Source organism: Mycena indigotica, assembly GCF_014461135.1.
Source record: "Mycena indigotica strain 171206Taipei chromosome Unknown Mind.scaff0003, whole genome shotgun sequence".
Taxonomy (NCBI): domain Eukaryota; kingdom Fungi; phylum Basidiomycota; class Agaricomycetes; order Agaricales; family Mycenaceae; genus Mycena; species Mycena indigotica.
Genome location: NW_023503002.1, coordinates 4,127,998 through 4,141,719, shown reverse-complemented (window position 1 = coordinate 4,141,719; position 13,722 = coordinate 4,127,998). Strand labels below are relative to the sequence as shown.

Below are 13,722 nucleotides of genomic sequence, written 5' to 3'. Positions count from 1 at the left end.
TTGGGCAAAAAAAATTGAAATTTTTGAATAATTTTTTTTCAAAGTCAAAATTTGAACTGGTTTTTTTGGCAAGTTTCACCTGAAAAATGTCAGACTATAGAGAGAGAGAGAGAGAGAGAGAGAGAGAACTAGGACAAAAATTTCGAGTTTTGGGAGTTTCCTGTCCTAGCTAGGTTGGTACTAGGATAACACTCTTCGCACCAGCCTATGCAAGCACTTGGGTTGTTTAGGGCCCAATGAGTCAGTGATGCCTCCTTGCACAGAGAGAAGCGGTAGAAATACAAGGGAGTACAGTGTACACTATTGCACCTTATATACATGGCTCTGCTGAGGGGTGATCGGACACCCTTGGGCTCTCCTGCTTCTGCCTTTGTGCCTGTCCCTGGCCGCAGAGGAGACAATTGTACGTCCCTTGCAGGCCAATCACTACTCCTAACCTCCTAGCACTCCTCCCCAATCCCCTTGTGCTGTGAGTTGGGCTCGGTGTCGGCCGGATGCATCATTATTGGTCATGTTCTTCCTACATGCGTGTTCCTCCCTACTGGGATGCCTGTTCCCTGTCATTATGTGCTGCGTGTTGTGGGCCCTCGGTGGCCCTGATGGTATGTGACCATACTGAAGAGATGAAATCGTTGAGAGTTGAACAAAGGTTGAATCTTTTGTGCCATTTTCAATCACATCATAATTTTCCTGCCTCACTCAGTTTAACATGTTGAATTTGGCTCCCAAACCTTTAGATACCCTTCCACAAACAATACTTTCCTTTTTTTGTAAAAACCTGTTGTTTTGTCACAAACTTTCCTTTTTGTGGAAACGATTTTGTTTTTGATAAAACAAATTGATTCAAAGACTGGTACTTTTTAATGAACTCTCAGCAGCTGGATTCACAGTAAACTCCAGAGTGCATTACGGTTCTCCAAAAAAAAAAAGACTTCTGTTGAAGTGAATAATAAGTATTGTTTCCTCTTTTGTTCTTCATCCAGTCACACGACACCAATTGAAACAGATGTACAATGTGTGTGAAATGGTTTTTTTTCACAATATACACGTCTGATTGTTTGGTCGTAGCCTTTTACCCACCGACGTCAAGCTTCTTTTGTCGTCCGTCGGTGCGATCAGACCTTATTGTGTCGGCTGATCGTTGCCACAGCATGCTAATTGTCACTCCCAGTGGATAAAAACCTTTCCCCAGCACAGACTATCTTCACCGCTGCTCCGCCCGCACTCTGATACTTCCATCTAACGATGTTTGTTACCCAAACACACTCCGCCCGCACGCCGCGCAACTACTACCCCGACTCGCCCTTCAACGCGCCGCGCGCACGGGGACGCAACCCGCTCGGTAGCGCACCGATTCCCGGACCCGGCCTCCCGCCGTGGATGACGCCGCTGGACCTCGGCGTCGGCACACTCACGCACATCTGCCCACCGACCATGGGCTTCGTCAGCGTCACTCCTCAAACCAAGTGGCTCAGCATCCGGGACGGCCGGCCGTCCAAAGATGAGGTGGATGAAGAGGGGAATATGATCCCGGAGAGCCAGGAGATGGACGAAGAATGGGACGAAGAAATGGACCTCGCAGATCACAAGTTCACCGATATCTCGCTCGACAATCATGATGGCACCGAACCGAAAACGACGGCAATTCAGCCCGTTCGGCCGCCCAATGTGCAGATTCTGGCCAATGGTCTTCGAGATGTGGTCGCATCCGCCGTGCCTCTGCAGCAGGCCCGGAATGACGTCGAGATATCGACAAGTCAGATCAACTCGACAGCCGCTGCCAACGGACTCGCAAACGTGCTTGGACTGTCAGCACTTCCCACGAGGACAGAGACGCGTTGGCAACATGGTGGCTAGATGCGCACTTGTGAGTCACAAGCCGCAGTAGCATAACTCGATACATACCTGCCATGGATACCCTTCGAGTGCGCTGTAGCCTGTCGCCGGCGTCGGAACCGTTATTAGTTTATGGCATAAATCGTTCACCACATACAACGTAGTTTTCCGCTCCGGAATCGCCTCCCTCGCAATCGCCAGATCCCTCTGCATAGCTTCGCCGGTCATGGTATTTGTCGCCAAGCGAGCATGGGGAATGGGATGGGATTTGTCTCGTCGCCTGTGTGGGCGCTTCATAGCAATCAATTCGGTTTCTGGGTTCTTGCGTGCCGGTGTACATGGAAAACTGAGTAATGCCCCCACAAGTATGTTGAGCCTGAGGTGGTCGGAGCTTGTGTTGTTGCTTGTGGAGGCGGCGCATATATAGTGGGACGTCAATGTCTACGGCGGTGTCAGAGGCGAGGTGTGCGGGCCCTATCGCAAACTACGACGCATATGATGAGTTCGGTATATACATACGTGGCGCAGTCTACGCACCGGTGGTCTGTTCATCCGTCCGCACCCTTCCGTTCACCTCGAGCCGGCTTGGCATGCCACTTATTTGCGTGCTGCAGCTGCTTGTTGTCGAGCCACTAGTCAGGCCCAGTCATGCTCTGACAACATCCACACGGGAGAATCGAGAGCGAGCGGGTGCCGCAGCCACTGCATGGGGATCGAAAAGAAGAGCGAAAAGTGTGACTCATCAAAGGTGACAGGTGATGGGAAAATTTTCAAGCGTGATTGCCGCGGACCCTCAGAGCCTCTTCCTTCGAACGACCATGTCGCTGCAATGTCGCTGCCGCCGGAACCTTCCCACTCGCGCACAGCGCTGCAACCCGCTGGAGCCATTTTATGCAGGCTTACTACTGTAGTAGGCGTGAGCATGGAGTCGTCAACCGTGACGCCGGATTCAGCAGGACTTGCTCGTCGAAACAGCAGACTCCGAGCCATATCCATATGCCACATCAACACGAGCAAACTTCAAGTTACTCTTAGGGGGCTGCGCCATGGCCTCTGTTCTCCCGCGCGCCGTTCTGGCACTGTTGAAATTCGAGTCAAGAAAGAGCTCAGGCTAGCTCCTGCGACGGTCGAAGAGGCTTTACTTCCTACGGTCAACATCGATCTCTCGTATATGCTGTCTAACCTAAAGGCTCCGACTGTCGCGCTGCTGATACGTTGTCATGGCTGAATCGAGTGGGTGGCACTGTATGTGTACATACCAGTGCTTAACTTATATGCTTTTCAAATTTTAGCCTGGGTGCTTTGGTTCTGCCTTCGCCATGGCCCACGATATATGGCATATCAGGCACGTTGCTCCAAATCCATATCATCTGAAAATCTTATACTTTTATCTTATCGTTCACAGCAGATCGGCTTAATATCGGCGGACGCTGCATCCCTCAGCTACCGAAAGGCACGCAATCTGCATCAGCTGGCCATGGCGGCGGACACAGCTTGTCGCGACTCCTACCCATCTTCGGCTGTACTCAGATGGATGCGATGCAAGGCGGACGAGGTTCGACATACGTGTTCGGGGCCCGGGAGTCGTCGTGGAATTCCGAACCCACTGCGCGGTCTGGGCAGATAGATGAGGAGTTGGAGACGATAACGCCAGCACAACTCAAGCCAGCCCGCAGAGTCTTTGCGGCTTCCTCCCCGGTTGTCGCGGTCTCCTCAGGATACTTCACAGCAAGACGCTGGAGCTGTTGACAGCGCGGGAAGAAATGCGTCCAATGCCAATCTGGGGCGTTTGCCCTGAAGAATGTGCCAATTTTATCTTATCGCGCGCAGATCGGGCGGCTATCTACGTCGTCCTCCTACTCCGGTCCGGGGTCAACGAAGTGCCGGGATTTACCCCGTCTCCGCTGTGCGTGTCTCGCATGAGATCGCATCCACCGACCTTCACGACGCCTGAATGTGCGGATAAACTCTGCCCATTATTCAAAAATTCCCCGACTATCTCTGGATGACAAGACGATATCGCGTCAGCGGCGACGGCGTTTCCCGATCGGGACGTGTGCGTGTGGGGTAGCGGAGAAATTCGCTGGTATGGAGAGGCTTGGCAGGGATGGCACGAAGTGTCGTCATATACGACGCGTCTGGGGTTGTGCCTTGGGGCTCCGCTCGCATGTGTATGTGCAGTGGTTTGCACTGGGGACAACATACTGCGCCGCATTGCCATGCGCAGCGACAACGACCGCGTGTGAACTCGCTGGGCCATTAGGACTGGAAGCGCCGAGCTGGCTCGCCCCACGAAAACGATGCTGTGTTTGTGGGTCCAGACGGCTCCCCGTCACATCCTCGACATGTGCACAAATCTAGCAGGCTGGACTCGCTGAAGGCTTCGTAGATGCCCGTTTCGCCGACAACCGACAACAGGGGAGGCGGCCGAATTGGGAAGGCTGAATAGCCCAAGAAGCGTTGCCATGAGGCCGGAAGCCCTCAAACCTCGTCATGTCGAGTCACTCGCACTCGTTTTGTTCGAACAAAACCGGTTGACGGCTAGCGTTCCAAGCGGAGGTGTTATCGTTTTCGGCGCCGCATCATGCGGTGATGCTTGCCGCCGACTCTGTTTGCCATCATCCCGAACAATTAACACCGGGCTGTGCCTTCCCCCCGACATCCTGTATCTGCCAATCCGCCACATCATTGAGCACAAGTCCCTGCAGCCCTCGTATTCCGTGCCTCTGTGAGACGTCGACCTCCCGTTCATCACGGATGAGCTGGCTCATGCCCAAAGCTTCGCGTCGCCGTCTGCGCGGTCCTGCGTGATCACGCGCAACTCGTGCCGCTCGAAAAGCTGTAGAAACCCTGCGTTAATCCTCTCCCTTCCGCGTTTCGCCGAGCACGCCCGGCACTGCATCCAACGAAGTCCTGCGGCTTCTCCCCAGCCTGATGCCTGCCTCCGCCGCGAGGCCGACGAAATCGCACCCCTCAGCCCTTGCCCTCAGTAGTCTCAGGCTTCTCGCCTCGCCACTGTGGCCATCTCGCTCGCCAATCAGCCGCCCGTCCTGATTAGCCTTCTGCGTCTCCTTTCTCGAGCGCTTCCCGACACGAGGCGCGGGCGTGCGCGCCAATGTGGCCAAATTTGGCCGCCTGCTGGCTCGAACCGGCGACATGAGACGGGTCGTGGGAACGGGCCGGCACACGTTCTTGATTACCGGTTTACCTTCTCTGGCGAGCTGCTGGGTGGTCGAAGCTTAAGGACGACGCTCGTTACAGCCTGCTCGACGCGGGTTCGGCTCGTAAACGGAAGGAACGTTGGCATTTTTTTACCGTGCCGTTTTCGGTCATCACTATAATCACCCTCCTATCTTATCGCTATCTCATCGCGCGGATGAATATCGGCGTACCCATCGCGGACCCACCCAAATTCGGGCCGACAACCACACGATCTGCGTCAGGCGGGACGTCGCATGGCGCACCCCTGCGGACGCAGTACCCACCCCTCGTCCCCTTGCGCCAGCAGTGTGCGAGTTTCCACCCATCGACGGACCGACTTCAGACACGGCACCCCGGGGAGTCGTCGTGGAATTCCCCACTCTCCACCCGGATAGGCAACGAATCACGATCCCCAATCGGAGAGGCGAGCCGGCGGTTCAGCTCGGGATGGCCCCGGATATCGCTGTGATAGGACCGCTCGGTCAGCCTCCGCAGAGATCGATGCTGCATCTTCGCGGCTTCGTCCCGGGGTCGTCGTGTCGTCGTTTGGTCATCAGCGCCTTGTAATCCGGCGAGTAACCGATAGTAGCGACAGCGCGGGAATTTGCCTTGCTTACGCGGCCGCAGGTCTGCCAGAGTCATTCTGCGAGGCTATCGCGTTGTGCTCATGACTCGAGGATCTGCGAGACTGTGCCGGATCTTCCAACCCAGCATCTGGTCCGTTTTTCCCATCGCGGCCCATCCGACGCTCAACAGCGCGCTGCTGCTAGTACATCGCACTCTCTTGGTGCGGCCGGCTCAAGAATACCCCGGGATATTACCCCAGCAACCCGATTTCGCCCGAGCGCAGCCGAGCGCAATCTTATCTCGGGTATCAACACGGTGTTTCCTTTTTTACCCTGTTCGGGTAAATGGCAAGCTCTTGGTATCGACCTTGAACTCTTGTGGCTCTGCGGGCAAAAAGCACAATAGATCGCTACTGTGGCTAGCGCTTTGGTGTGGCTCTGGGTACTAGTACCTGATACCGGACAACTTCAATACAGCACGACAGTCCATCCCACCCCAACTCACTTCTTGTCATCACTTTCCCCTAACCTCACCAGCGTTAATCTACACTAGCTTGGCGCGAGCGGCTCAAGGATTACCCCCCCAACTTACCCCCGCAACTTCAGCCCGACTCTGCCCGACCTCTTCCGATGCCAATCTTATCTCGCGTATCAACGCGGTCTTTCCTTCTTCGGCGGCGTACCTGCTCGGATAAATGGCCCGCTTGGGCGCTTTGTACCGATCCTGCGTCTTATGCAATCTACATGTAAGCAAAATGGTACACCTGTAGATTGGAATTAAATGTGGAATCCAATTATCTGCGCTGGCGCGGGTTGACCGCGCGACCGCCGGCATCTTCGTCGACGCCGAGTCTGAGTGTCTTTGCCACGCGCACTTTGCTGTGGTTCTGGTTACGGAACAACTTGCAACGCCCCGTGCGCACAAACCCACACATCTTCTTGTGATGACGTCATCCATTACCCGACCCGCAACGGTGGGCAGACAGGCACGATGCGGGGCGGTGGGAGGAAAGGCGAAAGACGCGAAACGCGAAACGCACGGCAGACGTCATGCGTTGCCTCATCCCCTCCCGCGTCGTCTTGGGTCGACGCGAATGAATGCAAGGTGGAGGCGAGGAGAGAAGCTGCGGGTATCCACCCCACCCACCGCGTGCTGCGCGTCGACACGCTCCCCGGTAGTATGTCGAGATAGGAATATTCACGCGCCCCGGCGCCACTGCTTACTACACGCGATGACGCCGTACTCCGACAGACAGCTGATTCCGACCATAGCCGCCTTCAAGTTAGATCGCTACCATTATCCGCGTCGCGAGGCGAGGATGACGCGTCCCATCCGAGAATCAGCAGCCTCGCACTACATGCTATCAACAGCTGTTGTGTCTTCGTCTAAGCTTCTGCAAGTTCCGGGTCGAGTCACGCTATTCATAGCTGTGTGGCCCGCCTCCGCGTGCCCACTGCCCGGGCCCTGTGTCCGAGTCAGAGCTGTTGTCTGGGCACACAAGACGCTGGGCTGGGGTTCATCTCCGCACAAAGACGACAAGATCTCCCGCATCGGGGCCTCCTCGGCGATCTTATCGCTGCTTATTGTCACCCGCCATCGATAATCTTATTGTCTCTGAGATCTTGTACAAGTTGTGTTCTATTTCCGCGTCTCTAGGACAGCGGCAGGCGCAAGTGCGTATACATGGGTGTAGTACAGACAACAAATGTGGATAATCATACACGAAAGCGAAGGCGAAGTGTGCTACAAGGATCCGAATGCGAAGGGGAGTGTGCATGTGGCGCAAAGGTCGCGCAGTGGATGTGTGTGTATGTGGATGTGGAAAGGCATGGTGTGGATGCGAATGCGGGAATAGAATGCTCACAGACTCAGCACCCTGTCGCGCATCTTCCGCTTCGCCCGGAACACGCCGAAGCGCACGCTGAGGCTGAGCGCCGCCCAGCGCCTCTTGATCGCCATGCTCGCATCGGTGTGGTGGTGGCTTTCCGCCTGAGGCAACTCCGCCGCGTCCATCTCCGGCGAGCCAAACACGCCGTCGTCCTCCGCGTCGTGCTCGTCCCCCGAAAAGTCGTCGCTGGGCAGCGAGTACGGCGAGCTCGGCGCGCTCGAGCCGGAGCCCGAGGACGACGACGAGTAGGCGAGCGGCGGCGGGGAGAGGTGCGGGACGGCCTCGTCGACGGAGCGCCGCGCCTTGCGGATCTTGTTGGCGACGGCGCAGTGCACGTGCCCCTTCGCGGAGAGCACGCTGCGCTCGGACTCGTACGAGCTGGGCAGCGCGAGGGCGGGCGGGTAGGGCGGGTAGAACGGGGAGAGGTGCGTCGGGGAGGGCCCGCGCGTCCACTGGTTGCCCGTGGGCGTGGGCAGCGGGTGGGAGGCGTACTGTGTGTGCTCGTCGTCGTCGTCGTCGTCGCTGTCGAAGGCGCGCATCGGGGACGGCGTCGGGCGCCGCCGGGGCCGGGGGGAGTGGGCACGTGGGCGGGGCAGGCGGGAGGAGGACGAGTGGGAGGAGGAGGTGGAGGCGACGGGGAAGTCGTAGCAGAACGCGACCGCGCCGGTGGGTGACGCGCAACGTGTCATCGCTGGTGGTGGTAGTGGTGGGAGTGTGGCTGTGGTCGCTGGCCTTGGCGTCGTCGAGGGAGGGGACGACGGGAGGGAGGTGGTGGTGGTGGTGGGTGGTCAACAGCGACACGGTCGGGGCACCGAGAGAGCCGCGGCCCCTTATATATTATCGCTACCACTGCCTGCCACGCCCCAACAACACGCCACCTCCCATATCCGTATCCGGCCTGCCCCATTTGGCAGGCGAGCTGGGCCGGCTCGGTTCGCGCCACCACCCACCCACCCGTGGCCCGGCTTCTCTTCCCTTCCCTTTCATGCACTGCCTGGCGACGCGTGCTGCCCCCCGTGCCAGCCAGCAGGGCTGCTGCGCGCAGCCAGCCAGCCCACTGGCCTTCGCTTTTGCCCTCCTGGCTGGGCTGGCTGCGTAGATACCACGCTCCCACCCTTCGCTTAGCAGCCCACCGACACCCGCTCACCTAAGCACCCTGAGTCAGATTACCGATTACGCGTCGCACCCGCCCCCGGTCTGACTCACCCGCGAGAGCAAGACGCCGTCTCTGCTTTGTGTGCGTGTGTGCATGTCTCACTCAGCAGCGCGCGGACCGGCAAATCGGGCTCGGGTGGGCTCAGCTGCGGGCTTCGCGCTTCTCTCCTCGCGGCGCGGGGGCGGACACGCATCTCTTGTTCTTGTCTGTCGCTCTTCTGCTTCTCTTGTTCGTCTGTCCGTTCCGACACCATCGATGCTGGGTGCTGATGGCCCCAGCGCCGGCGGGCTTGGTCCAGGCCCGCGAACTGCGGACGTGCGCGACGTGCGTGATCGTCGCTGCTGCGGTCGTCGCACGCTCGCGGCCCGGGGCACCGCCACGCATGCACGGCGTGATGTCAGCCGGTCCACGTCAGCGGGACGTCGGGAGAAACCCGGGATGGGAATTCTCGGAACGCGCGCGGGGAGGGGTAGTGGGGCGGAATACTCTCGGGCGGGACATCGATAGCGCCGCGCGCGGCTCGGGGGATTACGCCGCTACTGGCGCCGCGGGCTTCGGACGCTTGGAAGTTACTTACCTGGAGGAGCTGCAGACGGAATTCGAATGGAAGTGGAGAATTGGAGTGGAGAAGGCGGATACATCGGAGGGTGCGCCAAGGCTTGGGGCAGCAGCCAGTGCAGCCCGCGCGAATATTCGAATACCCGCATCCACCGCGCAGAACGTCGATCAGAACGCCCACAGCCCCCACCGCGGATTCGCAGGGCGGATTCGCGCGCGATAAGGAGGCGAGGACACTCTGCGTAGGACGCCGGGGCAGCCCGCCAAGGACGTCTATCCCCGCACACTGAATTACGCGACCCCGATCGCCCGGCGTCTTGGGCGTGATGGGGGGCTAAACGCCGCGGCGCGGCGCCAAGCCGCGTCAGCCTGCGCGTTGCGCCTGCTTCGCGTGGGCACTCGTCGCAGCGGGCGTCCCAGGCAGCAGCTCTTTCATCGAGCTGAGCCGGCTCGTCTCGCCTGGCCGTAAGGCTTATCGCACGTCGAGATCGCACGCCCACGCCCACACCTGCGCGCAGCTCTCATCGCGATAATCTCTTTGTCCTTCTCTTTCATCGTCCCTCCCCTCTGCCCTGCTGCCACGGGCCCGGCCCGGCACTGATTGTCGCGATAATCTCTTTGTGCGGATGTGCGCCGAAGCACGAGATGTGGGAAGCCTCTTTGTGCACCCTCTTTGTCCCATCTTGTCGCAGCAGGGAGATGAAAAACGGAAGACGCCACATGGGGCACGTGGCGGCCCTGGCCTTTGTCCCTGGCTCCCTGCGCCAAAGCGCAACATGTCAGAAGGCCACAGCAACAGCACACTTCCCAGTCGTTGCCGTCAATGGGAAATGGGCGCAGCCGCAGCTGGGTCGGAACGGCTCGCCTGCCTGTCTCTTTGTCCGTTGCCCTCTGCGCATGCGATGCTTCGCCAAAGTACCCACACGACGAAACTGAAACGCAGCACAAAGAGCACGAGCCCACCCCCGTCTGCAGTGTGCACGCCAATTTGAATGCATCGAAGCTTACCGCCTGCTCGCCCCAACCCTCGCTTGCGCCACCGCCACCGCCACCTGCCCGCCGGCGGCGATCAGCCATCACCGCGCGCCGTGCCGCGTTCCCGCGCACGCTGCCCGCTTAGCGCCGCCGCTGACGCGCAGACGCCGTTCTGGGCGTCGGCGTCCGGCGCCGATACTGTACGCCCGCGCGGGAACGTGCCCGCCCCAAACGCCTCGCGCAGATGGAGCGCCGCAAGCGAGCTGGGCCGGCTCGCCTGGCGTGCAGACGACTGAAGAGCCGGAAATGAGCCTTCCAGCTTAATCTCGTGCTCAATCAGGCGTTCAAGTTCCCGGATTAGACTGTGATTAGGCGTGCACGTCCGGCGTGCCCTGGGCGACTGTCCTTTCCCGGCGTAGCGCGCGCGCGTTATCAGCAGGGGCGTCCATGGCCACATCGGGACTGTGCGGCCGCACGCACGCACGCGCAAACGCAACGCGCGCACGGCGTGTTTTCGCAGGGCGCCGGATATGGGGCGCCGGCGGGCGCTTATCGGGTGGGGACGTGGCAGCTGACAGTGACAGCTGTCGCGATAGCAAGCCCGGCTGTGCGATAGCCGGGTGCCCCACACAACCACACAGCAGTGAGGCGAGACGGGCGCACCGCACCGCCTGCGCGCCGCCTATCATATTTAGGAGGACTGCTATGACTCGACGCGCAGCGTGCTGCGTGCATCACGCATCCGGCCTCTGCTCGCCTCATGGCAAGTTGGCAACACCATCCTTCTCTGGCCGTTCGGCCTTTCGCATCGAGCAGCCTCGCCTTCAAGTTCTGTCCGCGTGGCGGCCATCTCGAAGCTCTGGAGAGGGCACACAAACATGCAACTCATGCACACATGGACCTACATACAGCAATTCACAGTGTCAGTTGCGTGAGCCAGCTCAGCGTCCCTTTGACGCATATGGTGGCAGTGTAAGGGGGTGTATAATGATGCCACCACTGAAGGGTGTAGTATGAAGAAGGCTTGTTCGTTGACATTTTCTCCGAGTCAGAACTCAGAAGCCCGGTACGATTTGCATATGGAAACCAAACAAGACAAGGTCCCTGCAATTGGCCACATCTGGGAACCAGAGATGCCTAAGTATGTCTCTGGTCCGACTCTGTTTCTGGCGCTGCTGACGCTGCTGCCCAGCAGTCTTCTAGACAATCACCCTGGGACCTGGCCCAGGGGTGTTCAAGATTCGAAACATGGCTATAGGGTTGGAAAGTTTTTTTCCGACCCTCTGGGGCCCCCCCCCCCAATACATTCCCATGATTCGCGTCATATGACTACTGAGGCGATCGAAAAAAAAAAACAGGGATAAAATTCAATCTTCGTGAAACCTTTTTTTTTTTGCAAAAGTATGTGTATATGTGTAGCTATGTGTGTATCTGGAATGTTCAAACACATATGGCAGGCTATATCAACTCTTCAACATGTTCACCTCTTATCAATTACCTGATACTTCTGACAGAGTGGGCTATCCAAACTCATAAGCCTGAAAGTATATAGATATAAGTATGAGGGTTGTGAACTATAGAAATTAGAGTATATACACTATATTTTCAGTCATGCTCATCAAATTTTGCCCAAAAGACATCCAAATAAGGAAATTCTTGTTCCATTCTGGTGCCTCTGGTGCCAAAATTGCCTAATGGGGACAGCCTGATGAATTGCCAACTTTGTCAGGCATGTCACAGCCTTTGGGCCATGCTAAATGAATCAAATGGAACAGTACTGTAATTTCATTCAATTTGGCACCCAAAGTTGGTGTGACATCAGCACTAAAATGAAATTTTTCACATTGGCAGCTCCAAGAAATATTGATTCTGAATTATATAATTGGATTTTTTGCCCCTAGCACAACCCTCATCAAAGCTTGGCATAGTAGCCTAGCACAAATTGTCATTATTTTATTCTATAATATTGATCACATAAGTTAGACTTGTTGGAAAATCATGAAATAGTCAGACTATATATCACTAAGATAAGAGTAACTTGTATATTCCAAAAAGAAAAATTAACCAGATGATAAGTATTAAATTTGGGGGACTGCTCTGGAAATCCTACTGTCATTCATTAAGGCATTGAAAAGACCAATTTCCTTCATGATTGCAGCTTCATCACTTGGACTGACTATCAGTGCCCCATTTGCTATATTGTCTTCCATATCAATAAACTGCTGAAGGCCACAATTCCAGCAGAGGTGACTTCTGGATGATCACCTCCATCAGTTAATCTAGGAAAGTCTTCATGCCACTTTTCATAAGGCACCTGTGTTGAAAGAAGTGTACTGCTCCTGAGGCAGACAGGGGTCAGCAACCTGAACTTGCATCAGGGACAGTCATTGCTAACCAAAGGGATGTGCCCCGCAACAATGCCATTGTTCCTCACTGACCATCACCAACATCTCAACCATGTTGCAGTGATTGCTGCTTCTAGCACCACACAGTATTGGCACACAAGACCTCGCATGGCCGCGTCTCGGATTTCCAGCGCCGCATCCTGTTCGACCTTTGCTTTCTTCTGCGCTGCCGTTGACTTGTCCGTTTTGCGCAGCTCTTGCTCGTGATAGAGCTCGTTGATCGAGGTTAAGCGCTAGCGGCGGACAGTCAGCCTCAAGGCCCAGCAGTTAGAGTGTAAACATGCACCTGTACATGCTCGTCGACCTCCTCATTCGTCCCGGTCTTCTGCAGCGAGCGCGTCTCGTCTGCCTGGGTAGGAGTCAGCCCAAGAGTTTAATAAAACGGCCTGGCACTCACCCTGTGTGCCTTCAATAATTTGAGGAATCGGGCCTTGCACGCGTTCCCCGACTTCGAAATCTCCTTCCCTTTGATTCGACTTGCGCTGGCCAGCTGAACAGAGAGCGAATCCCAAGCTGCCATCAGTGCAGCGCCGCGACCAGCATCGAATGGCCTCAGCACCTCGACCTGCTCCACCAGCAGTCGGTCCTGGTACGGGAGCCATGCGGCTCCACGGGCGTTGCGAGCCTGACGCGAATCAGAGCTCGGAGAGCCTGCATTCGGGGCCTCGTCATCACTCGATGGCTCCTCCTCGGACAGCAAGGCAGGTGTTGGGGAGTGTGATTGCTCCCGCTCGGGCTGGAACTCGGTGTCGTCAAGGTCCCAGTCGGGGCTGTACCGCGGGGGGGTCGGATCTGGGGTGGGTGTCGGCTCTGGAGTGGGGGTGGGTGTTGGCGTCACGGTAGCGGTTGGGGCTGCTTGTGACCGAGCGCGTGCTTTTTTTGGACCAGTAGTTGTTACTTTCCGGGGTTTCGTGCGACGTCGAGGGCTCGAGATGGCAGTCGGTCGTTTTTTCCGAGTAGCTGAGCGCAGTTCCATGAGAGTCAGAAGCAAGAAGTGGATATGATGTCATCATTGTGGAGTCAAAGCCATTGACATGCGCAACGTAAATTAGCCATTTGATGGCATCAATGGCTGTGGCGCAACGTGTCTAATGCCATTGGAGACCTCTCTGGATGTGGACGCACCACTTTCCTCT

At 56.9% G+C, this 13,722-nt stretch overlaps 2 protein-coding genes across 2 annotated transcripts; one reads left to right on the top strand and one right to left on the bottom strand.

Moving 5' to 3' along the window:
- Positions 1 to 1,245: 1,245 nt before the first annotated feature.
- MIND_00388400 (uncharacterized protein) lies at positions 1,246 to 1,857 on the top strand (the record flags this gene model as incomplete). Its single annotated transcript, XM_037360715.1, has 1 exon — positions 1,246 to 1,857. One exon carries the CDS (start codon positions 1,246 to 1,248, stop codon positions 1,855 to 1,857), a length of 612 nt encoding a protein of 203 aa, XP_037223600.1.
- A 5,607-nt stretch (positions 1,858 to 7,464) lies between these two features.
- Positions 7,465 to 8,181, bottom strand: MIND_00388300 (uncharacterized protein; the record flags this gene model as incomplete). The annotated part of the gene is made up of 1 exon (XM_037360714.1): positions 7,465 to 8,181. The coding sequence occupies one exon, from the start codon at positions 8,179 to 8,181 to the stop codon at positions 7,465 to 7,467; it is 717 nt and encodes a 238-aa protein (XP_037223599.1).
- Between the last annotated feature and the right edge of the window lie 5,541 nt (positions 8,182 to 13,722).